Source organism: Cyclopterus lumpus, chromosome 25 (genome assembly GCF_009769545.1).
Source record: "Cyclopterus lumpus isolate fCycLum1 chromosome 25, fCycLum1.pri, whole genome shotgun sequence".
NCBI lineage: Eukaryota > Metazoa > Chordata > Actinopteri > Perciformes > Cyclopteridae > Cyclopterus > Cyclopterus lumpus.
This window is the reverse complement of record NC_046990.1, coordinates 62,417-88,592: the sequence shown is the minus strand read 5'-3', so window position 1 is coordinate 88,592 and position 26,176 is coordinate 62,417. Positions and strand designations below refer to the sequence as shown.

At 45.9% G+C, this 26,176-nt stretch overlaps 2 protein-coding genes across 10 annotated transcripts in view; both read left to right on the top strand.

The window, feature by feature from the left end:
- The window catches only part of usp32 (ubiquitin specific peptidase 32), a 50,554-nt gene extending 30,804 nt beyond the window's left edge, over nt 1–19,750 (top strand). Inside the window, exons 8-34 of one of the 9 annotated variants that reach the window (XM_034528672.1) lie at nt 169–284; nt 1,450–1,512; nt 1,828–1,911; nt 2,004–2,065; nt 2,150–2,252; nt 2,709–2,925; nt 3,415–3,596; nt 4,854–4,994; nt 5,656–5,821; nt 7,316–7,470; nt 7,994–8,075; nt 8,153–8,227; nt 8,646–8,784; nt 8,875–8,980; nt 9,232–9,405; nt 11,008–11,182; nt 11,268–11,419; nt 11,815–11,926; nt 12,018–12,229; nt 12,399–12,583; nt 13,020–13,106; nt 13,281–13,401; nt 14,230–14,421; nt 14,522–14,747; nt 14,963–15,408; nt 15,498–15,590; nt 16,509–19,750. In XM_034528672.1, coding sequence (XP_034384563.1) covers nt 169–284; nt 1,450–1,512; nt 1,828–1,911; nt 2,004–2,065; nt 2,150–2,252; nt 2,709–2,925; nt 3,415–3,596; nt 4,854–4,994; nt 5,656–5,821; nt 7,316–7,470; nt 7,994–8,075; nt 8,153–8,227; nt 8,646–8,784; nt 8,875–8,980; nt 9,232–9,405; nt 11,008–11,182; nt 11,268–11,419; nt 11,815–11,926; nt 12,018–12,229; nt 12,399–12,583; nt 13,020–13,106; nt 13,281–13,401; nt 14,230–14,421; nt 14,522–14,747; nt 14,963–15,408; nt 15,498–15,590; nt 16,509–16,682 — 4,040 coding nt within the window. In that variant the 3' untranslated portion in view covers nt 16,683–19,750. Of the gene's footprint in view, nt 1–168; nt 285–1,449; nt 1,513–1,827; nt 1,912–2,003; nt 2,066–2,149; nt 2,253–2,708; nt 2,926–3,414; nt 3,597–4,853; nt 4,995–5,655; nt 5,822–7,312; nt 7,471–7,993; nt 8,076–8,152; nt 8,228–8,645; nt 8,785–8,874; nt 8,981–9,231; nt 9,406–11,007; nt 11,183–11,267; nt 11,420–11,814; nt 11,927–12,017; nt 12,230–12,398; nt 12,584–13,019; nt 13,107–13,280; nt 13,402–14,229; nt 14,422–14,521; nt 14,748–14,962; nt 15,409–15,497; nt 15,591–16,508 lie in introns of all 9 variants that reach the window. The other 8 variants (XM_034528673.1, XM_034528670.1, XM_034528678.1 and 5 more) reach the window with 8 other exon arrangements.
- Nucleotides 19,751–22,965: 3,215 nt separating this feature from the next.
- tmem97 (transmembrane protein 97) lies at nt 22,966–25,859 on the top strand. The gene is made up of 3 exons (XM_034528805.1): nt 22,966–23,212; nt 23,300–23,444; nt 24,699–25,859. The coding sequence occupies exons 1-3, from the start codon at nt 23,099–23,101 to the stop codon at nt 24,968–24,970; spliced, it is 531 nt and encodes a 176-aa protein (XP_034384696.1). The 5' UTR covers nt 22,966–23,098; the 3' UTR covers nt 24,971–25,859.
- The last annotated feature ends 317 nt before the right edge of the window (nt 25,860–26,176 follow it).

The following is a 26,176-nucleotide window of genomic DNA, read 5'->3' as shown; positions in this document are numbered from 1 at the left end:
TATCCAAAACAAAATGATTTATGCTGCAGCTCATTGTCGTCATCAGAACTTTCATTGGTGCTTGAATTATTATGTAGACTACACAGCATGGTTGTTGGGTTTGGAGGCATATCGGTCTTCATCACCATATTCTTTTTTCACCACTGCATCACTCTCTTTCACCGACAGTTTGCTTCAAAGTGTTTGATGTGGACCGTGATGGGGTTCTGTCTCGAGATGAACTCCATGAAATGGTGGTGGCGTTGCTGGAAGTGTGGAAGGACAATCGCACGGACATACTCCCTGTAAGTTCACACCGTCGAGTATTGACACAGATGGACGACGCAGCCTCCCTTCCTGCCACAGAGCGAGAGTGAGGCCGGTACAATGAGGATACGGGAGCTGGCGTCTTGCGCTGGTGGCACATTTGGAGCCAGAGTCTATGCAGTTGGGATTGGGGAGCCGGGGTATCCAGGTCCGACCACACAGCCGCCAGAACCAATCGAACGCAGATGCAGCTTGTTTGCAAAAAAGAAACACAGCTGTCAATGATGATGTCACACCCTCTTTTTTATAGCATTGAGTAACTAAAACCAAACTTGTCAGAAATGAACATACATCTTTGGAAACAATGTATTTGACATGTTTATTTGTCCATCCGCTAACTTCGAACGGGGTGGTGTTTATGACCAGAAATGTGCTAGACAGTCTGACAACACAGCTTGGACTCTATTCCTTTGGAAGCGTCCTTATGGATGGTCGAGGTCGGGGTTTCCCCAGGAATCTGTTGAACCATGTGCCCATCTGTTCAGAGTCTGTGACTGTAGCTAAGATTTCACGACACAGTCACACAAGGGTATCAAATCTGGCAACCTCCCTGTGACTAGACTCCGGCAAGCTGCACACAGTCACCGCGCCTGGCTGCTGTCCACCGTACGTGTACACGCATGTACACACAGACATGTGATCAGTATTGATCTGCTCATCTTATTCTCAGAATAAAACAAATTCCCTTAGCTTGATTTCATGGCTGTTTATTTCCAGGTAATGATGGCAGATGAAAATGCTGGGTATACTAAAAGGACAGGACAGAGAATTGAAACTGAAACTATCGATATTGTAGAGATGCACCGATTGCAATTATCTTCTTTATATATTTCTAAGAAATATAATTGTCCACAAACACAAACATTTCTGTTGTGCATGTGCCGCTGTGTGTGCGTAAACTATCATGTGTGCAAATTAATCCTGATATGTGAGACTGGTCGGCCGGTGGCAGATCAATTGGTGCATCTCTACTTCATGGCAGACGGAAACGGACCGATATGGAGGATCATTCCAGACTCCTGTGAATTACTCACATTCTCACATTTTCACACTCGGGACTGTCGGGACCTTTCTCACAGCAGCAGCTTAGGATAAGGCGCCTGGTGTTTCTACTTGATGCTAATATCTTTTGTTCCCTGGCAGGAGCTGCACAGCAGCGTGACAGACATAGTAGAAGGCATCCTAAAGATGCACGACACAACCAAGGTGAGACAGCATCACCATCATCATCATCGATTCAGCTGTCAGGAAGTTCATCCTTTTTTGTCTTCTACACGATAATATAATTAGATTTTATAACCTTGATGCAGCTACAATCAACCACCACCTTAAACTAAACGCCAGCTTCTCATTCCTATAGTTCCACATACTACCACTGGGAGCTGCCCACTACACCCACAGCAACCTCCCTGTCATCTTACCTCTGAGCTATTTCCCCCAACAATGACCATGACAGATGAATAGATGTTCCTACATGCGCAAGAGTGTATGCTGACCTGTGTTTTTGTTGCTCCTCACCAGCTGGGTCACCTGACCCTGGAAGACTACCAGATCTGGAGTGTGAAGAGTGCTTTGGCAAATGAGTTCCTAAACCTGCTTTTCCAAGTCAGTACACCACGTACTGTACAGTAGTTGTTCAACTCCTATTGGTATGCAGTCGTTGTTTTGACCGTCTTTGTGTATTTCTCTTGCTCCAGGTCTGCCACATAGTCCTGGGGCTCAGGCCTGGTAGTCCTGAAGAGGAGGGACAGATCATCAGGTACACACCTGTCCTCTTGTCATTGGATACAACATTGAAGCGTCTGCTGTTGGGCCTAATGATGCTCTGTCCGTTTGTGTGTAGGGGTTGGTTAGAGAGGGAGAGCAGACACGGGCTGCAGCAAAGTCAGAACTGGTTTCTCATCTCCATGCTGTGGTGGCATCAGTGGAAGGACTACGTTAAATATGTAAGTCAAGTTGAAAAAGGCGACATGTGTCGATCTAGATATTAACACAACATTACTACTTACCTTTGTGAACCGTATTGTACACATGTACCAGCTGATAAACTTTAGTATTTCTTTCACAAGGTCCCACTAGGGTTTTGTATGGATTCAAGAGGAAATTATTTACATGTGATGTTATATACATCCAGTATACATTATCGGGTACATGAACTCCAAAGTGAAGGTTTACTTTTAAAATGCTGGACCCCGCTTTACAGATTCTCTATGTTAATGTTCCATTTCATTTCCCCGACTTTACTGCCAATGCTGCAGTTTTGGATAATACTTGCATATATTTATGAGACCAGGTTTTTACTGCATGTTGCACAATGACATCACACTGTCTGGGACAGTAGCAGTGACTACCACCGAAGCAAATGACACATTAATTACAGATATCACTTTAAACAATGACAGGGAAGTCCCTGCTATTGTCTCCCTGTCCAGGAGCACAAGGGTATCGTGGTGGAGCAGCCGTCCATCCTGAGCTCGTTGCGGACTCCAATGGCCACAGCCAATATAGAGTCCGCCCCACCAGACCGACTGGGAGGACTGGGAACCTTCAGCTCGGTCAGCCCCACTGAGGAGAGGTCACCGGATGCTGTTTCCAGCGCTTCAGAGGCCACAGAGACCGGTCAGTCCATACGCTTCACACTGCAGCTGATAGGACATAGGACAATAATAATAACAACAACAACAACAACAACTAGAACGTTTCACTCAGTAGAGTGCAGATAAAACTCTGCTGTTGTAAAAAAGGAGATTTTCTAAAGGTGCAGAGATTTGGTGCTGGGAAACACTACCACTTTTTATTATCATTCTATCTTTATTTAAAAGAGACCATGTACAGTTAAAACATAAATGTCACCATTTGACCACAGGGACCGCCAAACCACACAAAATGAAAGTAATAAGCTCCATTGATAGATTCCGTTAATCATGAGAGAAATGTATCATCAAGGGCTTATATTTTAGATTTTTTAATTTAGAATAGATTTTTTACAAAGTCATGGAAAACATGACTTATAATATACCATCCCAACCTGACAATAGAGTGAACTTTAATGCTCTCTGTCTGTTTCCTCCCTGTGCATGTGGCTGGTCGCTCATCCCTTCTGTCCAGCAGCCCTGAGCCCCCAAGTAGCTCCCTCTGCTACAGAGAGCTGTTTTGCCCGTCAGCACAACGTGTCGGACAACAACAATCAGTGTTTTTCTGGAGCCAACGGCCACCTCCCCTCCCAGCTGGCAGCACAAAGACCCGGAGCCATCGACAACCAGACTCTGGTCAATACCGACCCCATGAAGGTGTGTGTGTGTGTGTGTGTTGATGATCAGTACAAAGCCAGTGTGTGTGAAAGTACATAAAAATTGACTGTCCATCTTATTGACAGTATCTAGGGGTTTCCGTTTTAAACACACTTAAATGCTCAGTATCAATGTTGCCATGGTTACATGCAGCTCCAGTCAACCAGGCCTCTGGGGGCTTGTTGTTAACACTACCATTAGCAGCTTGAGATGCGAGACTGGAGTTGTCGTTCAGAGGCAATGTCACAAGCTCATTTCAAACCAATAAAAAGTGACATCGTCGTTGTGTTCCGCCCCCTTCGCTTTCCACATGGACCGCTTACCCGTGTTCAACCAAAGCGCATTTAGACGTGGACATGGACTACAAACAGAAACCAGAACGCTTCCAAAAACAACATTGTGTCCAGTTGACAACAGATTCTCCATGTTAATGCAGAATGTGTTCATAGACACACTAGCTATTCACCCAGCTTCCAGTCTTTATGCTAAGCTAAACTTGCCTCGTCCTGTCTCCAGGCGGCTCAGGGGTTAGAGCGGTCATCTTTTAAACACACGGTTAGCACATCAGACCCTGAACCCTGAAGTTGCTCAGCGGGCGCTGTGACAATTAATATAAAGTTTAAGTATACATTAGATTGTCACTCCTAGGATGAAAGGAAATACGTGTATTTTCTCAAAATGGGGTTTTAAAATTTGAGAAAACTTAGAGAAATGTGTATTAGTGATGATGTATAAAAGTGAAGGGACACATTTTTGGAATACTTGTCATGAGGAGCTGATAATGTGTTGCACGCTTTGTGAACAAAGACACATTAAATATATATTATCAGAAATAGAACTTTTAGGCGTTATAAGCTGTACCTTCGGCTTCCAATACACATTTTCATTCTGTAAAAAAGAATCTCGTTGTAATGCTTGCAGCACTTATTGTGTTCTTTGTCGATGACAACCTGCTGGTTACATCAGAAAACTGAGGGGAATATTTTTTACCCTCTTCTTCTTTGGTTTGACAGAAAAAACGATCTGAGATTTCTAATTAGTAGGCACTCCTCCTCATCTGGCAAAGGCTCCCAGGGACCAGAAGGTGCTTGCTTTTTCTTTTGTCCTATCTCTACATCATGCTGGACTGATAGCAGGCTGCCAGCCTGTGCAAAGCATTAGGATGCTGTCTTTGTCTATTATCTGTAATCCAAGTAGGCAGAATAGGGTATTTAGTGCACGTATTGAAATGCTGATGTCTGTGCTGTTCCCCTGCAGGCCCCGACATTAACCATGGAGGGTGGCAGGCTGAAGCGCTCCTTGCAGCTGGTGCCTGGCAGAGACTTTGAGACGGTGCCAGAGCCGGTATGGAGGGCACTCTACCATTGGTACGGTGCCAACCTCAGCCTGCCGCGGCCGGTGAGTGAATGCAGTCTGTAATACACATCCTCCCAACAGCTGATTAAACCTCACTACCACTGTGAAGACAGGGCAGCCGGGCAAGAAACACGAGTGGACAGGCAATCAGACATGGTTCACATCAACATGATCCAAACAACTTCATCAAAACAATATCACTTCATTATGTCGTAGGGGAACCAGAAGTCAGTTTGTTTTTGAGAAGAAGGAAAGCGTTCTGTATTAATCTCTCTGATCTGGGAGGGGCAGCTTCACCAGACTGCCTGAGCCACACAACCTTGGAAAGAGGACCGACTAGACAAACACATAGAAAGATGAACTGAGGCACAGCATTCATACAGATAGGAGGATGAGAGGAGAGGAGAGGAGAGGAGAGGAGAGGAGAGGAGAGGAGAGGAGAGGAGAGGAGAGGAGAGGAGAGGAGAGGAGAGGATAGGATTCCTGTGAGTTCATATGAGTCCAAGCTTTCAGCTCTTGGTTCATTTGAATAAAGTCTGTGTAAACACATAATGGACCATAACTAAAAAGCAATAATGTATAATTAGTTTCATCTGGTGAAATCAACTAATGAAGCGGCCTTAAAGACAAACCCCGGTCACAGGTTTACAGACTCTGGTTTCCATGCATGAGAAGTATAAAGCGTTCCTCTCCATCCCTGCAGGTTATCCTGGAGAGCAAGACGGGCCAAGCGGAGCTGGAGCTCTTCCCACGCTATCTCCTCTTCCTCCGCCAGCAGCCGGCCACGCGCTCCCCCCAGTCCAACATCTGGGTCAATATGGGTATGACCAGCCTGCGAATGTTTCCACCGTATTTACCCCCGCCAAGAGGTAACGTAAGCCTGCAGCAAGACCAGAGCAAGCCGTCGACAAACGCTTCATTGAGCTACCCTGCACCCCCCTTTTAATGGACTGATCCAGCCCTGGCAGGTTTCTGGCGTGAGCAGTGGGATGAACCAATGGCCCATGAAGGGGAAATGCTGCTGATCCCTCTAAAAGTTGCATAATTCAAACCATTTCAATCTTCACAGACTTTGCCATTCAAGTAGTATATGTTTTGATGACACTTGTTCTAGTGCTCTCCACTCATCGGCATTAGTAATATTCTAAATCATGACAAACAACACGTATTGAAACCGCCTGGGACACAATCATAATATCTCTACTCTGAGGATTTGGGCTTTGGAAAATCGCTTTTTGTTTTTGGAACACCTAAAAACATATAAAATGTAAGTCTGTCTCAGTCTAATCTTGCTGTATATCTACACTAAAAAAAATGACAACAGAAACTCACCATAATTGAGAGAAACAAACAAGTTCAAACAACTCTATCAGATAGCTGCTGGAGGTTTACACATGCTGCTTTTGCTTTATATTTTAATTTTTTATAAAATCATACTTCTGCAGTTAGTGACAGTGCGGATTTGGTGGTAGCTCTGACAGCTTGAAGGAGTAGCAGCGGGGGGCGGGGCTTAAAGAAGGTTCAATTCGCAGCCAATGTTCTCACAATGAAAAGACTATATATAGACATACTCCCTCAATAATATTCATTTAAGCTGGGTTTCACTGCGGCATTTATCCCTTTGCATGATATTTAAATGGATATTCAAACAAATTGTAAATGTCTCGCTGAAAAAAGAAAGCAGTGACAAAACATAAAGTGGAGATGTACTGATGCCCATCAGGGTAATCAGGCACCAGCACTCAGCGTAAGTGCTGGTCCAAACCAAGCCAACATATCAGGTTTCAGACCCTAGGGGAGCTTTGGATACCATCATGACTCCTAAGCAGCGGCTTGTCATTGCTGGGCATTACGACGCAGCCATGTGGCTAAATATCTCAAATTGATCTACTTATTCATCATATTCTGCATAATGCCTCCCGACAGCCCTGGTAGAGCACTCAAACAAGCTTAGAGTGGTAGAATTGAATAGCAAAGCTGTGTGGATGGGAAACAATAACATTTACAAATCAGATTAAATCAGATAGATTCATTAATCATTTTGAAGCCAATTATATACAACTTTTAAATGTCTATGTTTATATTGTAATAACCAGGACTGCTATTGATTGGCTTGTATGTGATTTAATCCAATCTGAGTCCACTTAATCCACTAAATTGATTGACCAATCAAATCTGTGCTGATTGACAAAAAAACCCTTCTTGCTGCTTCCTTACAACTAATCATCAGTCATCACAATGCTGCTGTTGTGAATATGAGTTTTAAAACACAAGGATTTTGACATCACAGCTGAAGTCCAAATTTGTGCTGCGGCTTGGTGTTTGGCTGAGTTAGTGAATGTTCATGTCCTACCTGTTAGCAGGTAGCGTGCCCTCCCCCAACGCTCCCCTGAAGAGGGTCTTGGCCTACACAGGCTCTTTCAGCCGCATGGCCACCATCAAGGACATCCACCTCTACCTGTCCCAGAGGCTCCGCATCAAGGAGGAGGACATGAGGCTCTGGCTCTACAACAGTGAGGTGGGTCACAAAACATCATGCCTCCCATAAAAGGTTAGACATGTAAAGATCAATCTGCTTATGGCAACTTGACTCTCAAAAGTGTCTGTTTTCACTCTCAGCTTTTTGGCAATAATTAAATATATGATCTTAAACGGGCAAAACTCCAGGGTCTCCAAACTAAACGCATGCATATTGTGTGTGCTTATCACAAGGTGGGGGCTTTACTATGACTTAAATGTGAGGCTCTACCTTTTTAAAACGGCTCCCCAAGTCCAATCTAGTTTCAAGAATTTCATAGTATTGATCCTAGATTGATCAATGTTAACTAGAATGACCACACAGTGAACCAGGGCACAGGTAGAATCCCATCACAGAAAAGGTATACACACCTCACATAAAGCGTGGATGGGAACAGTCCAGTTGATAGCAGGTTAATACAACCATGTCTGATGGTATCTTTAAAAATGAACTGATGTAGAACAAAGAACGGTCATTATTTCATTGTCCTAATAAATCTAAAGTCATGACTTTGTCTTTTTAGAATTATCTCACCCTCCTGGACGATGAAGATCACACACTGGAAAGCCTAAAGATCTATGATGAGCAGCAGCTAGTTATTGAAGGTCTGATAAGCAGAATGAACTGTTTATTACAGGTTATTCTGAATAATGTAACACTTATTTATTGTCTTCCTCCACAGTCCGGAACAAAGACATGAGCTGGCCTGAGGAAATGTCTTTCATTGCCAACAGCAGTAAGATGGACAGGCACAAAGGTAAGCTGGGTGAGAGACGCTCATTGTACTGGGCATTTGTTAACGGGCAGAATGGGAGTTGGAGTCAGCTCGTATTGGAGGATATGAACTGTGTACAGACAGATGTTCAAAGTCGTTAAAGTGACCGGCTCTTCTGCCAACAGCGTGAGTTCTCTCCCTCTACTCTGTCAGTAGGTGTGGGGCAGTAATATAATTGAATACACACACCGTTCCCTTCTTGTAAATAGATCCTGATTCATGGATAGTTGACTCTATTATAGGCCTACATACAGGTAGACATATGTAGTTTTTATAAAAGTTTGTCATAATGTGCCATAGTAACAGATGTTATTGGTGCTGGGCAGGAAAGAAAACTTGTCATCCATTTTAAGTGTGTTTCCTTCAGTGAAGTGTTTTTACACATTCTTTTCCATCCCAGTTCCCACAGAGAAAGGAGCCACTGGCCTCAGTAACCTTGGCAACACCTGCTTCATGAACTCCAGCATCCAGTGTGTGAGCAACACCAAGCCTCTCACGGACTACTTCATCTCAGGGAGACACCTCTATGAGCTCAACAGGTGCCAACTAAGTCAATCCCTTTGGTTTAAATCTGGCCACCCCTCAGCCTGAACTCCTCATTATAACCGGCCTCCTTGATGCATTGGCAGAACAAACCCCATCGGGATGCGAGGTCACATGGCCAAGTGTTACGGTGACCTGGTGATGGAGCTGTGGAGCGGGACACAGAAGAACGTTGCTCCACTCAAACTCAGGGTAAGCAGCCTCATCACTGATTCTTGTTGTTCTGAGTTTGGACTGAGTTTTAATGCACTTATTGTAAGTGGCTTTGGATAAAAGCGTCAGCTAAATGACATGTAATGTAATGTCTTCCTCGTGACAAGTTAAAGACTTTTGTTTGATCTGTCTTGACTCACAATTGTTGTGCTGTCCACACTTGTTACAAAGTGTCTTTTAAAAAGAGTTCTATAAAAATCCAGATTATGATGTCATCACTTCCTCTCCAGTGGACAATAGCAAAGTATGCCCCACGCTTCAATGGATTCCAGCAGCAGGACTCCCAGGAGCTGCTGGCCTTCCTGCTGGATGGCCTCCATGAAGACCTCAACAGGGTGCATGAGAAACCCTACGTGGAGCTGAAGGACAGCGATGGCCGGCCTGACTGGGAGGTGGCCTCTGAGGTCAGAGATCACACTGCTCATCAAATCTTACTACCGTTTACTAATACATTGAACCCTGGGCATTTAGCTGTAATGATATTTTAAATTAGCAATCACAGAAAGAAAGCTGTCATCTTTGATTTTACTGCCACACATTCCCTTAACTTGTCTGACATCAGACATCATTTACATATCACCATATTCCAAAAGCTCTGTTTTTCCCGTCCCTGAATGTTTTATGTTATGCATCTATACACAACAGTCTGTTAAAGCCCCTGAAAACTCTGTTAAGAACTTCAGTATTTGCCAAAACATTAAAACTACAGTTAGTAACTTAAATAAAAGAACTTACTAGCTGTAACGTGGGGACGTTTGAGACCCTCCAAAAACAACCAAAACCAAGCACCTACTGGAGGAAATTCCTTTTACAGCTAAACAGGAATTAAAATATGTTTCTGAAAACATTTACATTTTTAATAAACATTTTTATGATATAGACCTGTACTTGTAAAGTCCAGGGTCTAAGGGGCTTAGCAAAAAGGTAAATGATCAATGTTTCGCCATCCAGGCTGCAACTTACCTGTTTGGTATGTCACTGTTTTGATGTCACCATTGTCGTAGTGTTGTCTTCAGCTGCAGCAGACAGTCGTCATAATGAAACAAGTGACTCACAGTGGAGTCAACATAAAGAAAGCATATTCATGGGTTTTGTCTATTTCACTCGAAAGAAATAGCAAGCAATGTCTGAAATGTTCAACATTTTGATTCATTCATTTGTAAGATTATTACATTACATTTCATGTCATTTAGCTGACGCTTTTATCCAAAGCGACTTACAATAAGTGCATTAAACCATGAGTCCAAACTCAGAACAACAAGAATCAAGCAAGTACAATTTCTTCAATAAAGTTAAACTACAAAGTGCCATCGGTAAGAGACATTTAAGTGCTACTACGTCGCTACCTTCCCTATTCAAGGTATAGTCGAAAAAGATGTGTTTTTAGTTTGCGGCAGAAGATGTAGAGACTTTCTGCTGTCCTGATGTCAATGGGGAGCTCGTTCCACCAATGAGGAGCCAGCACAGCAAACAGTCGTGACTTCGTAGAGTGTTTAGCTCGAAGTGAAGGAGCTACAAGCCGATTGGCAGAAGCCGAGTGAAGTGAACGAGCTGGGGTGTGAAGTTAGACCATGTCCTGGATGTGAGGTTAGACCATGTCCTGGATGTAGACCGGACCCGGTATGCCTGAGATACACAGGTCCTGGAGGGAGGACATGAGGATCTGGTGGTTCACTGTGTCAAAGGCAGCGGAAAGGTCTAGAAGGATAAGGACAGAGGAGAGAGAGGCTGCTCTAGCAGTGTGAAGCTGCTCAGAGACAGCAAGGAGGGCAGTCTCTGTTGAGTGGCCTGTCTTGAATCCAGACTGGTGGGGGTCTAGAAGGTTGTCACTGTGGAGATAGGAGGACGAATAATGAATTGGTGCAACAGTCAAGGGGAGGAAATAGGCCAGTTCTGACTTTGGCATCGGGCCTGTTGAGGTAATGGTCCATCACATCTTCAGAAGTCAATAGCAGTCCGCCCATCATCCAAGCTCTCCTGTGTGTCAACGCTCCTTCCCCCGTCAGGCATGGGAGAATCACCTCCGGAGGAACCGCTCCATCGTTGTGGATCTGTTCCATGGTCAGCTCAAGTCCCAGGTGAAGTGTAAGACCTGCGGACACATCAGTGCTCGCTTCGACCCCTTCAACTTCCTGTCTCTGCCCCTGCCCATGGACAGCTCCATGCATCTGGAGATTACTGGTGAGGCGGCTGAAGGAAAGATGCTGATAATGTGATCCTTTAAAAAATAAAAACTGAGTCACATATAATGTTGCTGTCTTCATAGTCATTAAACTGGACGGCTCCACACCCGTGCGCTACGGCCTTCGGTTGAATATGGATGAAAAGTACACAGGCCTGAAGAAACAGCTGAGTGAACTGTGCAGTCTGAAGCCTGAGCAGATCCTCCTGGCTGAGGTCCATACCTCCAACATCAAGGTACTCAGACTGTTCCACCGATCCGGCTGCCAAGTTAGATACCAAATAAAAGAACACATTATTTCTTACCTCCAGCACCACAAACAAAAATTCCATTTATATACATTGTATTGGTATAGAGGCGGGCATTTTTGAGACCAACATAGCATCCTAATTTGCAGTTAACAAAATAAAAGAAGAAAATTCAGAAGATTGAAGACATTTTCACAAAATCACATCAACCTAAGGCTAAACTGAGTCATATTTCATGTTTCACAATGGTGGTCTTTATAGTCCACTACAAAGTCACTTTTCACTAGTGTGTTAGCTAACTGCTCTATTACACATGCACTGCTGTCTGTTACTGTACTACTGTGAAGTGCTGCAGTCTGAAGTCCACATCTTTTTGTGTTTAGAACTTTCCTCAGGACAACCACAAGGTCCGTCTGTCTGTTAACGGCTTCCTGTGTGCGTTTGAGATCCCCGTGCCCGGTTCACCAACGTCACTGAGCTCCCCGACTCTGACAGGTGAGACTGTTCGCTCACACTCTGTCTTTGCCTCCTCGTCAGCGTGACTCTGTCTGAATCCCCGGTTCTCTATTTTCCTCACATTCATCAGACATCTCCCCAATAGCCAATGGCTCTGCTGCTAAAGAGAACCCGGGTAGTGAGCCCGTCCTCATCCCCAACGGTGGGCCCAGCACCATGGTGCCCTTCAACCCAGAGTCGCCCCTCGCCAATGGGGTCGCCAATGGGGTCGCCAATGGACCCGTCACGCCGATGCAGGAGAGCCCCTTCATTGGATACATCATCGCCATGCACAGGAAGATGGTGAGAACTCCATGTTCAAAAGCAGCGGGCTGTATTGTACAGTGCAATATGTGCAAAACAAATACTGTCAGTTATTCTACAGTTGAATGGCTGAACGCTGTTGAATGTACGGTATTATTGCCAAATTATTTATGATTGTAAATCATTCCTCCATCGTTTGCCCCTTCAGATGCGTACGGAGCTGTACTTCCTGTCATCTCAGAAGAACCGGCCCAGTCTGTTCGGCATGCCGCTCATAGTTCCTTGCACTGTCCACACTAGTAAGAAGGATCTGTATGATGCCGTGTGGATCCAGGTGTCCCGACTGGCCAGCCCACTGCCCCCACAGGAAGCCAGCAACCACGCCCAGGACTGGTAGGCTGACAGTCTGCTCCTCTCGCCCAACACACTTGTGTTTGTTTGTTTGCATTTGACAGAGCGACATGTTGGTGTTGTACTTCCACACTTTGTGCTAAGTTAAGCTAAACATTCTATCTTTGCACTGAACTTGTAGCTATGAAGTGAAGATGATTACGAGTGGCCTGAGCAGATCCACACATTCAGGATCAGAGCTTATCGCTATGGGCTGTCTAAAGCCTGATCCATTTCCGCTCCTTGTTTCTTGTATTTTACTCCAGGCTCCACCAACAGGGAGCCATTGGAAGAATAATACTGTGAAATAGTTTTGTTACACATGGCGTTGTGAGCCAGTTGACTGTCCAGTGTCAAAAACAATCAACAACAAACTGTTTCAATGGATGTTATCCACACAGACTGTGTGCTTGAACACTTCTCTTCTTCTCACCTGCAGTGATGACAGTATGGGCTACCAGTACCCCTTCACTTTACGCGTTGTGGGTAAGGATGGCAACTCCTGTGCCTGGTGTCCCTGGTACAGGTAAGACGGAGAGTGTTTCATGAACACACCACGGGTCACAAAGTAGGGAGTCATTTGTCTGTTGTTGATGCAGTGGGCCCAATGTTGTTGTGTTCTTATCTTACTTGTTTTCCATATTGTGTATCTACCAGTGTGTTGAACCTGTGTGTCTTTGAACCGTGTGTCTGTTCCCAGGTTCTGTCGAGGCTGTACAATAGAGTGTACAGAGGACAGGGCCTCTGTAGGAAATGCGTACATAGCTGTGGACTGGGACCCCACCGCCCTGCATCTCCGCTACCAGACCTCCCAGGAGAGGGTAAACACCACCAGTTACATTCAACCAGTGAGGCTTTACTGGCACCACCATAGTATTACAAAGGAACGGGTCCTGGACCAGGGAACGCATAGCTCTCTAACACTCACCCTCATTCGTACTCTACACTCTTACTCTACACTCTTACTCTCACTCTCACACTAACTCTCACACATACTCTTACTCTAACTCTTACTCTCACATGTACTCTCACTCTGACTCTTACACTAACTCTCACCCTTACTCTCACCCTTACTCTCACCCTTACTCTCACACTAACTCTCACAAATACTCTTACTCTCACCCTTACTCTCACACTAACTCTCACAAATACTCTTACTCTCACCCTTACTCTCACCCTTACTCTCACCCTTACTCTCACACTTACTCTCACACTTACTCTCACAGTTACTCTCACTCTATTCTCACTCTTACACTTACGCTCAGACATACTCTCACCCTTACTCACTTTCCCTCCCCTTGCTGTGAGCATAAAATATAATATAGAGTAATCAATGGATGTCAATGAAAAAAGCAAGGCACTCTTACACTCTCACTCTTACAAAAAAGCAAGACAACATTTTCCAGAGATACTATCTCTGAGTGCGTAAAATTGAAGAAAAAAAAATTCAGCTTCAGTTGTATTTTGAGCCCAATAAAAATGGTAAAATACAGTTTGATCACTCACAACGATAATTGGCATATCCTACTGATTCCAAAAACTACAAATGGTTTGGTGCCAAAAAATACGACAAATTATTAGTCTGTTTCTGCTGTGAGTTTGAGTTCATCCTCACCCCTCTCAGTATCGCCTTCATGGTCTCCCTACAGATTGTAGAGGAGCACTGCAGTGTGGAGCAGTCCCGTCGGGCCCAGGCTGAGCCCATCAGCTTGGACAGCTGCCTGAAGGCCTTCACCAGCGAGGAAGAGCTGGGTGAGGACGAGCTCTACTACTGCTCCAAGTGCAAGACGCACCGGCTGGCCACGAAGAAGCTGGACCTCTGGAGGCTGCCGCCCATGCTGGTCAGTGGCACACTTCTAAGTCTGTGCTAGACCTTAGCTCTGGCCTCACAGGGGTAGGTTCTAAATGTACAGAATGTGTGATGCATGTTCTCCTCTTCAGATTGTCCACCTGAAGCGCTTCCAGTTTGTAAATGGCCGTTGGATCAAATCCCAGAAGATTGTCAAGTTCCCGAGGGAGAATTTTGATCCCAGCGCCTTTCTGGCTCCCAGAGACCTGGTACAGCACTGCCTCCACTCCCGCAGTGAGAGCGAGGATCTGCTGAAGGTCAGAGAAGATAACCTGTCTTCCACCTCTGCCCCCGCTGGCTTCTGCAACCTTCCCAAAGGTACCTTATGTTGATTTACGCCTGGCGTTTAGCTGTTGCTAGCCACTCGTGCACTGAGGTGACTCACACTTTTAGAGAGACTTCTGCATTTGTTTTGTTATGCATTTGTTGATTAAGAGCCAACAGCGTGTGAAACAAAATAAAGTACCAATGAGCAAAGCCGCTAATAGCTCAATGGCAGAGGATATGTCTTTAATACATGTCTTTCCCAACAGTCTCCCCTGCCTCTAGCAGGAAGTCAGCACCTTCTCTTAGCCGGTCCAGCAGCCCCTCTGGAAGCCCCAAGACCGGCAGTGGAGGTCGCAGGCCAGGCCGGCTACGCCTGCCCCAGCTGGGCAGCAGACACCGCCTCTCTAACAGCAGGGAGAACCTGGACGGAGCTGCTAACCATGAGGCAGAGCCCAGGGACGATGCACCACCACCAGACACAGAGGGGAGCGCAGCATCGGGCCCCCCTGGATCAGGAGGGGCGCTCACGACAGAGGCATCATGCGGGAGCGAGGCGTCCAGCAGCCAGTGCGACGTGATCCTGATGAACGGGGACAGCAATGGGCTGAACTCCGACTGCAGCACAGAGAGCAGCATGGACCCTGACAACCTGCTGCTCCAGCACAGAGACAACATTTGTCTGGACGCCATCTACAACCTCTATGCAATATCAGTAAGTGTCTCACTCCAGCGTCACTGTCAGACAATGAGCTTCTTTATGCTTTGAAACAAGTCTAAAATATATCTGCTTCCTGTCGCCAGTGCCATTCAGGAATCATGGGAGGAGGCCACTATGTGACGTATGCCAAAAACCCCAAGGAGAAATGGTACTGTTACAATGACAGCAGCTGTAAGGTAAGGCATCAGGACACTTTATTCTCTTTCCAAAATGAATAGCATACTTTCCAATGGTCAGCTGTCTGAAGTCAAGGGCCCACTGTGGTAGATCTGCCTCCATTATTATGGTCAACCGCATATATCGAGTGCTCGATGGGAAACCTTGAGAGACACAGCAACAGAAAAGGTTCTTCAGAACATATCTATGATAGAGCCATAGCCTCCACATAGCTCAATTCAATTCAGTTTATTTTGTATAGCCCAAAATTACAAATTTGCCTCAGAGGGCTTTACAATCTGTACACATACAACATCCCTGACCAATGATTATAGCAGTAGGGTGTCAGGGGAGGACCACGATCCAGATAACCACAATCCAAGTAAGCGGCTCTCAACATTTCGACGGCTGAGCTGGCAGCTAACGGTGCTGACAGAGCGAACAGTGTTCATCACCGTTGAGCGCGGTGTGAGTGGAGTGGAGTGCAGAGGGCCGGCCATTGAGATAGCCAGGGGGGCACAGCAGGTAGTGAATTTAACCTGCGCAGGAGGTGCCATGGACGTGCCATCTAACGTGCACGCGCAGATGGACAACAACACACACTTAGCTAATAGTTGCTAAATGCTATATGAATGCTCTGAATATGTGAACCTTTAAATACGTAGGGCTGTGCAGCAAAAGGTCAGTTATATGATAGTGATTTTATTTTTACACCAACGGACAGAATAATAGTGTAAACATAAATATAATCTATTATAATATGTATTTGAATATTGTAGACTATAGAGCCCCCTCGTGGTGGATGTATGCCACTACACATATTACTGCCTGTAATGTATAACAGAATTGTCTCAGCTAACAACACATAACAGGTTCATTGACCTGTACCTTGAGAAGATCAATCACTAACCCTCTGTTTTAATAAACTATTCCCACAGGAAGTGCAGTCTGAGGAGATCGACGCCGACTCGGCCTACATCCTCTTCTACGAGCAGCAGGGAGTGGACTACTCCCAGTTCCTGCCAAAGATCGATGGCAAGAAGATGGCCGACACCAGTAGCATGGATGAAGACTTTGAGTCCGACTACAAGAAGTACTGTGTCCTCCAGTGAGCGCGCCTCGTCTTCCATCAGCCAGCACTACACCTGCTCTCTGAGCAGGAAGCAGCAGACGTTCAGCCCTTCTGAAGGAGTCAGAGTTGGCCTGTGGTCCCTGCCCTTAGAGATGCGTCGCAGCACTTTCTGCACCAACATGTTTTAAAGGTTTGCCATGACGACAACGAAGCCCTGGTGAAAGCACTTGTGTACTTTGCTGAGCCCCCCATCTGCCTCTTCTCCCATTCTGAACAACCTTCGCCATAATAAACATGTAACATTATACTTGCATACTAACGCATCTCTGAATGTATGCCAGTATGGCCAACTCATGAAGTGATGTTGCTTAGTGATTGTGCGTTTATCACTTGTGATGTCCGGATGAAAAGCACTTCCACCTGGAGTTATCATGTGACCTGAGCCTGGATATCTTGGATGAGGCCTCACAATGTCCAGGTGTGAATGCAAAGCCAATGATTGGATACAGGTTGGGTTTGACACGACAAGTGCTGTTGTCATATTTGATGCCACAGATCAACTTGACGTTGACATTAGAAATCTAGTATATTGGATACTAGGGAAACATAAGTCACACGCTACCTCATTGCTTCCTGCAGTCTGTCAGCCCTAAAAGTCTGTGACAGTATTAGTGATAATTTTTTTAAGCCCCCCCCCCCCCCCCTTCCTGCTAGGACATGCTCACAGGTCCTGATGGACATAAAAGTAGGCGTTTTCTTGCCAAAGCTGTGTTTCATTCCACAGCTGCCAAATATCAGTGGTGATTTGTGCAATGTTGACCTGTAGCTTCTTTGAAACTCAAAAATATTGCGTATCAGTCTGGGTTGCCATGATTTTAAAAGAGACACGCTTAAAGATTAATATACAGTATATGTTTAAGACTTCTTTTTAGGAGGAGATTCTGCAAATGTGTTTTATAAAAGATTTATTTTATTGTTTATTTTTTCGTAAATTAATCTCACAGCTTCACCAGAGGCATCAGCCTTGTTTTCCCCGCTGTAGCAACATGAGCGTTTCAACTGCTGCATCTCTTAACTGTTGTGATAAAAGTCGTCTGACACGAGGGTTCATATGCTCCGTGAACAGTTGGGCCATGGGGGATAACTTGATTGTAGTTTACCTTTCGTGTCTGAAGAGTCCGCCACTGGTTTAGCAACACACTCCTCTAACAGGAGGCCAGTTAAAAAACAGATCAAAGTTGATGTGGCACAACGGAGATATCATCTTTTCTAGTCCACACAGTCGATACTTTGCGCCTACATTACCCACAATGCAGCTCAACGTGTGGGCATGTTATGCTAGTAGCGGTTAAGCGGCTTCAGGGGTCTGGTAAGCTCTCCTCTTTATCTCCACCCCCCCTGATTTCTCTTTTTACATTTGCAGACTTGTAGTCTTCAGCTCGACCCGACACTGACTCAAGTGACATCAGACTTTAAACCGCTCCCTCTGGAGACATATATTTCATTTTTTTCACACAGTACTTGCTGCACCTGCGAAACAAAGTGTAATGAGTGAAGTTGGTGATTCCGTTGAACACCAGGTTTTACTGCCCCCTCTGGTGGAATGTTGCTCCGCCTCTTCCGTTGACCAGGAAACACATTTTCAGGGGGCGTTAAGTTCCTCTTCTCAACATTGCCATACATGGAGCAGATGGATTTTCTAACTTCTGTGGATGCTCTAGTAAACTTGATTTTACTGGATTACCTACCAGGAAAGAGGGCAGATCCCTCAACGTCCCAGACTCTCATGGCCCCTGTATTCTTCGGGACCATGTGTCAACATCTAGTTTTAGAGCTTTTAGTATTTTATTTAATATTATACTTATGCAGTGCATGTTCCTCAGTGAATGTGCTTCATTTATTTACCATAACCTAACCTAATAACATAAGATGTAGCACTGTACCCAATGGGTAGTCCTGAAGGCCCCTAACAGGTTACTTCGGCCCTGCTGAGGCCCATGGAGCCAATAATGTCCTCCAAAGAAAGTTATATCAAACTGGGAAATCATTGAAAGATTTCTAGAGAGAATAAATGTGCCAATGGAGATTGAGACACTTCGAATCAATAAATTCCAGTTAAGTTCTGGCCGCATTTGGCAACAAGCAAGCATTCATTTCAAAATGTATGAAGAATAAAGTTTCTGATATTACGTGTGCCGAGTCTAAATATCGGTTCCACGCGAGTCCCACATTGAGGCTGGTTGGAGTCCAGTGGTGTAGCAGCCTGTGTGGAGCCCCTCCTCACTCACTCAGTCTATCACTGTGAACAGACGTTTCCCCCACTCGGTCTTCTCTTTTTAGCTCCTGTGTTCATGAGGAGGAGACGCCTTCGTGGATGTCTTTAGAGAGCTATCTGTCACTGAATGGGACGTTATAAGTACGTTTGTTGAACAAATGGAAATGTACAGATGAGTGCTATTTATGTTTGCTTGCTTGGCTCTTTGTCCCTCCCCCGAGCTGCAGACGGTGTCCATGACGTGGCCCAAAGGATCCGGCTCTTGAGAACCCAGTTTGTAACATTCTCTTCATTTCTAGGTGCAATAATGGTCCACCACTCAAACCGCTAAGCGTCCCATCGCTGAGACCCAATGAGCAACAACTCAAAGATGCAGTTAATATCAGCACAATTTTGGTAATCAAGGAACAAAGATTTTCTGCACAAAAGAACTCAACTTTGACGCTAAAATAAGATAATATATTAAGACCCCCCACCCCCCCACCCCCTCTCTCCCAGAAGAGTAGGTCGGAGTTTCGGCAGGCAGTGCAATGTACTACTGAGCAGTCTGTCAGTGTCTGTAGACTCATTTTATTTAAGTTCATTTCTGTTTGATCTGAACCACACGTGTTAATTTAAAGAACTTTTTTGTAAGATGTTTGTTGAAAGAAAGTGATGTTGCACTGACATGAAAACATGTACATAAAAAATGTGTTTTGTAAATAAGCCAATTAAAACTGTATTTCAGTATGAACTGTACAAAATACTGTACTTGTAGTTGTATATGGAGTGATACTGTTGATCTGTAACAAAATACCCAAGCAACAAATTAAATTCTGCAGCGGAAACGACAACTGTGTGTCTGTCTGTTTCTCTGTCTGTGTGTGTGTGTGTGTCTGTGTGTGTGCCTCGTTTTCCATTTTAGTTTCACCTGAAATCTTTGAATCCCTAATATCAGTCATTTCTTTTCTAGGTGCAATAACCCTAACCCCATGTCAGCAACGTTTAGGAGAGCTGGGCCGACCGCTGGGCCGGGCAGACCTCTGGGCCGACCTCTGGGCCGACCGCTGGGCCGGGCAGACCTCTGGGCCGACCTCTGGGCCGACCGCTGGGCCGACCTACGGGCCGACCTCTGGGCAGACCTCTGGGCAGACCTATGGGCAAACCTATGGGCAGACCTCTGGGCTGACCTATGGGCCGACCTATGGGCCGGGCAGACCTATGGGCCGACCTATGGGCCGACCTCTGGGCAGACCTCTGGGCAGACCTATGGGCAGACCTCTGGGCTGACCTATGGGCCGACCTATGGGCCGACCTCTGGGCAGACCTCTGGGCAGACCTCTGGGCCGACCTCTGGGCAGACCTCTGGGCCGGGCAGACCTCTGGGCCGACCTCTGGGCCGACCTATGGGCAGACCTCTGGGCAGACCTCTGGGCCGACCTCTGGGCCGACCTATGGGCAGACCTCTGGGCCGACCTCTGGGCAGACCTCTGGGCAGACCTCTGGGCCGACCTCTTGGCCGACCTACGGGCCGACCTCTGGGCAGACCTCTGGGCAGACCTATGGGCAAACCTATGGGCAAACCTCTGGGCCGGGCAGACCTCTGGGCCGGGCAGACCTATGGGCCGACCTATGGGCCGACCTCTGGGCCGACCTCTGGGCCGACCTCTGGGCAGACCTCTGGGCAGACCTATGGGCCGACCTATGGGCCGACCTCTGGGCCGACCTCTGGGCAGACCTCTGGGCCGACCTCTGGGCAGACCTCTGGGCAGACCTCTGGGCCGACCTCTGGGCCGACCTATGGGCAGACCTCTGGGCCGACCTATGGGCCGACCTCTGGGCCGACCTCTGGGCAGACCTCTGGGCCGACCTCTGGGCAGACCTCTGGCCAGACCTCTGGGCAGACCTCTGGGCCGACCTCTGGGCCGACCTCTGGGGCAGACCTCTGGGGCAGACCTCTGGGCCGACCTCTGGGCCGACCTCTGGGCAGACCTCTGGGGCAGACCTCTGGGCAGACCTCTGGGCCGACCTCTGGGGCAGACCTCTGGGCAGACCTCTGGGCCGACCTCTTGGCCGACCTACGGGCCGACCTCTGGGCAGACCTCTGGGCAGACCTATGGGCAAACCTATGGGCAAACCTCTGGGCCGGGCAGACCTCTGGGCCGGGCAGACCTATGGGCCGACCTATGGGCCGACCTCTGGGCCGACCTCTGGGCCGACCTCTGGGCAGACCTCTGGGCAGACCTATGGGCCGACCTATGGGCCGACCTCTGGGCCGACCTCTGGGCAGACCTCTGGGCCGACCTCTGGGCAGACCTCTGGGCAGACCTCTGGGCCGACCTCTGGGCCGACCTATGGGCAGACCTCTGGGCCGACCTATGGGCCGACCTCTGGGCCGACCTCTGGGCAGACCTCTGGGCCGACCTCTGGGCAGACCTCTGGCCAGACCTCTGGGCAGACCTCTGGGCCGACCTCTGGGCCGACCTCTGGGGCAGACCTCTGGGGCAGACCTCTGGGCCGACCTCTGGGCCGACCTCTGGGCAGACCTCTGGGGCAGACCTCTGGGCAGACCTCTGGGCCGACCTCTGGGGCAGACCTCTGGGCAGACCTCTGGGCCGGGCAGACCTCTGGGCAGACCTCTGCTTCTCGCTCCGTCTATTGAGACTCCAGCTCAGCAGCAGGTACACGGATGTGTTCCAGAGCGTCATGCAGCACCACCCACCTGCTGCTTCATTTCCTCTGCTGCTACACGCCATGAGAGCGCTGGTGACGAGACAGACGCAACACTTGGGGGAACTCTTGAAGGGTTCTAGCGTTTAACAAGTGTGGCTCTAAAGAACGGAGACAGACCGAAGTAGCAATTATCAAACAGGTGGTCATCAGAAAACAAAGGTAATGCTGTTTAGTAACTTGATCGAGCATTCAATGTTATTGTATGATCTTAATAAGTCTCTTATCATTCTTTTGAGCTTCAGGTTTTGACAGGATGTGCTTCCACCAACATGTAGTAATGTCATTCGTAATCCAAAGGGAAGTCCACATAGTTTGATTTGTGATTCTACATTATTGATATTGTTCCTGCTCAGCCTTTCTGTTTTTATTCTAAATGTTACAATATGACTTTCCAGACTGGGGGGACGGCGTTAAGCAGAAGACAACAATGTCTGCTGAGGTGGGCGCTCGGCTTCTACATCCACTTGTGTTCAGTGGCACACTGAGAGCCTGTTGGAGCTGACTGTTTCTGTCCTGCTTGCTCTCCCAGGTGGGACCTGGACCGGCTGGTCTATATCCTCATAGGGGCGCTGTCCTTCACAGCCCTGGTGTTCACACTGCTGGGGATCATGTGTCTCAGAAAGTAAGGGAGGCTGAAATGAGTTGTCCTTGGTGTACAGTTGCACTTGGCAAGATTTTTATAAAGCAAATATGGTTATTAAGCAAAGAACACAAAGTATGACATTTCACAGACGACATTAAGAAGTGCCGTTGCCTTTGAATTTGTGTTTCTAGATTGTGAAAACTAAAGTTTCACCTGGTTCGGGTAGTGGGACTAGCCTTGTCATAGGTGTAGCAGCACAGTTGTAGCTAACGACATGAATGATGTTTATTGGCTCATTCTTTGGTCATAGCAGCTTTTTTACTTTCTGAAATAAACATCTTGTGTTTTCTTATTTTCCCATTTATTATTAATATTACATTTTGTTACTTTTATACTTAAATCCAAGGTTTTTGTAATTGATTCAATTATTACGTTTTTCATTGTTTATTAATTTCCCTCCAAAACCAAGAACATATAGAACATTATGTTAGCAATGGATTATTATAGAACAGAAATTACATTTCAACCAATATACATACCGACTTTATATATATATATATATATATATATATATATATATATATATGGACCGATACATAGATGAGGTGTGTCCTTAGTAAAGTCTGAATTTAATTGAATATTTACATACATATTAATAGCGGTTGTAAAACGCTTACATTTGAGTTTCCATTAAGTGTTTGTATGAGAAAGACCGACATTTACGAGGAGCACCTGAAGCTGCGTCGTGCTTCAGCCACGCCCCCGTCTCATCGTGAGAGCCAATGGGATTCGTTGTGGTGAACACGCGTTTCTCCCTTCAGTGACACACCACCACTGAGAACTTGGTCCCTCTTTATTATCATTGTCACAGAATAAATCAGAGAACATGTCTATCCGTTGGTTGGAAATAGTCTTTTTCTTCTATTTTGCCTCTCACATTCCCATCACGTTATTTATTGACCTCCAGGCCCTGCTGCCCGGACACGTGTACCCTCAGCCGGTAGGTGTGGGAGCCCGGAGCACATTGACATGACAGAAAGAAAGTTATCTACGAGACATTCACCCTGTGGCTCCTTCTCTCCGCCAGCTGAAGGACCTTCTGCAGTGGTATGCAGAGGGGTTCAGAGACCCCATGGTGCTGGACCCGCCGGGCTGGTTCAAGTCTTTCGTTGTGTGCGAGGCTCTGCTCCAAATGCCGTTTTTCCCCGTCGCAGCGTATGCGTTCCTGAAAGGTCAGTTCACCCAGAACCAGTCTGTCGAGAGGTCTGGGCTTTTTATTTCATATTGTCCCTGAACGTGTCAGTTTACCCAGAACCAGTCTGTGGAGAGGTCTGGTGTTCTTATTTCATATTGTCCCTGAACGTGTCAGTTTACCCAGAACCAGTCTGTGGAGAGGTCTGGGCTTCTTATTTCATATTGTCCCTGAACGTGTCAGTTTACCCAGAACCAGTCTGTGGAGAGGTCTGGGCTTCTTATTTCATATTGTCCCTGAACGTGTCAGTTTACCCAGAACCAGTCTGTGGAGAGGTCTGGGGTTCTTATTTCATATTGTCCCTGAACGTGTCAGTTTACCCAGAACCAGTCTGTGGAGAGGTCTGGGGTTCTTATTTCATATTGTCCCTGAACGTGTCAGTTTACCCAGAACCAGTCTGTGGAGAGGTCTGGGGTTCTTATTTCATATTGTCCCTGAACGCATCAGTTCACCCAGAACCAGTCTGTGGAGAGGTCTGGGGTTCTTATTTCATATTGTCCCTGAACGTGTCAGTTTACCCAGAACCAGTCTGTGGTTAGGGTTAGGGGTTAGGGTCTAGGTCAAATGTGCAGTTTGTTTCCCTGGGTCAGTATGTTCAAATCCCTCAAATATGATATATAATATAAATATATTTTCTTGACTTTTGACATGTATATCTCCACAGTGGCCAAACATATTTTGTACCATTCAAACTGCATTAAAACACCCATCTCCCTTCAGTACTTTGCCATTTGAGTTGTAAAGAAAGCCCTGACCGGTCACCTGTTAGTGTATATCAAGAGGACATGCCCTGGGAACAGAGGGATGCTTTATGCACAGTGCTACACTGTTAGCTTTGTCAACACTGTTGTTATTTGCACTGTTAGCTTTGTCAACACTGTTGCTGTTATTTGCACTGTTAGCTTTGTCAACACTGTTGCTGTTATTTGCACTGTTAGCTGCCAGGCGCCGTTTCAATGTTGTGAATATTTTTTCTTTTTCTGCCAGCATCCCAAATCAATAGAGTTGCATGATATTTCTTTTCCACTGCATTTAAAATTACAAATGAACTGCAACATCAATTCAGGAAACAGTCCATGTTATTCTGGATAAGACTTGGCTGTCGAGAGTTGTATTACTGGAATTACTTTTTACCACACAGTGTGTCCTGCAGCCTGGAGCTTCTTGTACAGGAGCTCTTATTGGAGCTTGCCTGGAGCTTCTTGTGATCACTTGTGTGTTTCTTGTGTTCCAGGTGGCTGTACGTGGATCAGGACTCCTGCCATCGTGTATTCTACACATGTGGCCACTACTCTGGTCCCCATCCTAGCTCACATCTTGTTCTACCAGTTCCCTATGAAACCCCACCCTGGTCCCCAGACCGCACAGGAGCGCTGGCTGCTGGTCTCTATCTACTTACCATATCTGCTGGTGCCCGTGCTGCTGCTCCTCACCATGCTGCTGTCCTCCACATACAACCCCACCTCCACGTCTGGACACAAGTCCGCCAAGTCCAAGAGGAAGTGACGTGCAACCACCAGACTAAAGCGATCTAATCCACTCTGATTTTAGGAAATATCTTCCTACATTTCTCAATGTACCATTTGTATGTGATTTACATAATGTGACTTATGAAATCTGAGAGGCTGTGTGAGTCGGACTGCATCACACTATTATTAGAAATAATTTGCTACAGTTAAAACCAGCCATAATGTTCTTCTTTACAAGTAAGCACATTTTTATCTTTTGTCTTTTATCTGAACCAAAGGGAAAATAATACACTCATAAAGAACTGCAGGAAATCAGGATGTACAAGTTGTTCTCCTAATATGGATTCATGTGTGGCACCCTGGACATTGTGGACATATTTTATATCTCCTGTATACATGTTAAGATTGATAACATTGTATGCAATATTGTAGCAGTTTGAGAGGTCTCAACACAATATTAGTATATATTTCCAGCTTTGTTGTAGAATTACACATACTGATATGAACTCTGTGTGACTGGACACAGTTAAACAGAAGTATCTGGTTGACCAGTGGGGTCAACTCTTTTCTATTCAGAGATCAATGTTTTGCATGCCGGACTATATTCTGACCATCTCCATATATGGACTTGTGTTTCATATGCCTATATTCTGACCATCTCCATATATGGACTTGTGTTTCATATGCCTGCGCTCAGCATCTCCCTGAAATGTAAATAACTGACCTCTAGGTTAAAAGTTTAAGCTGGTTAACATCCATAAATGGACATAAAGATGACAACCATAGGTGTCTCACCGCCACTTCTATGTGGTGGGTTAGGGTATAAAGGTATTGTGGTTTCTTTAAAGAGTTGATGAAATTCTGCAGTCCAGCAGATTGCTTTTTGACCCATGATTCATGTTTAATAAAGAATTCTACTAAATTGATCTTCGACTCCAACCTCATCTGTGACCAGTCTGTTCAACAAAAATCAACTACCACGATATCCATAAAGATGGTGGTTAGTCAATGAGAGGTACAACACCTCTCGCTTTTTGTTCCAGATACATTGGCAGCCTGTTTATAGTTATGAATATCTGACAACGGAAATGTTCCCTGTCTATATAATGGTTAATCAAAGAATTACTTTGATAAATAAAATGGTCATTTCTACAACAAAAAAAGTTTTACTTGGTGATTGATGCATGACGATTTACACAAAAGTATGAATAGAATATGATAAATAAACTTAAAATATGTCTGT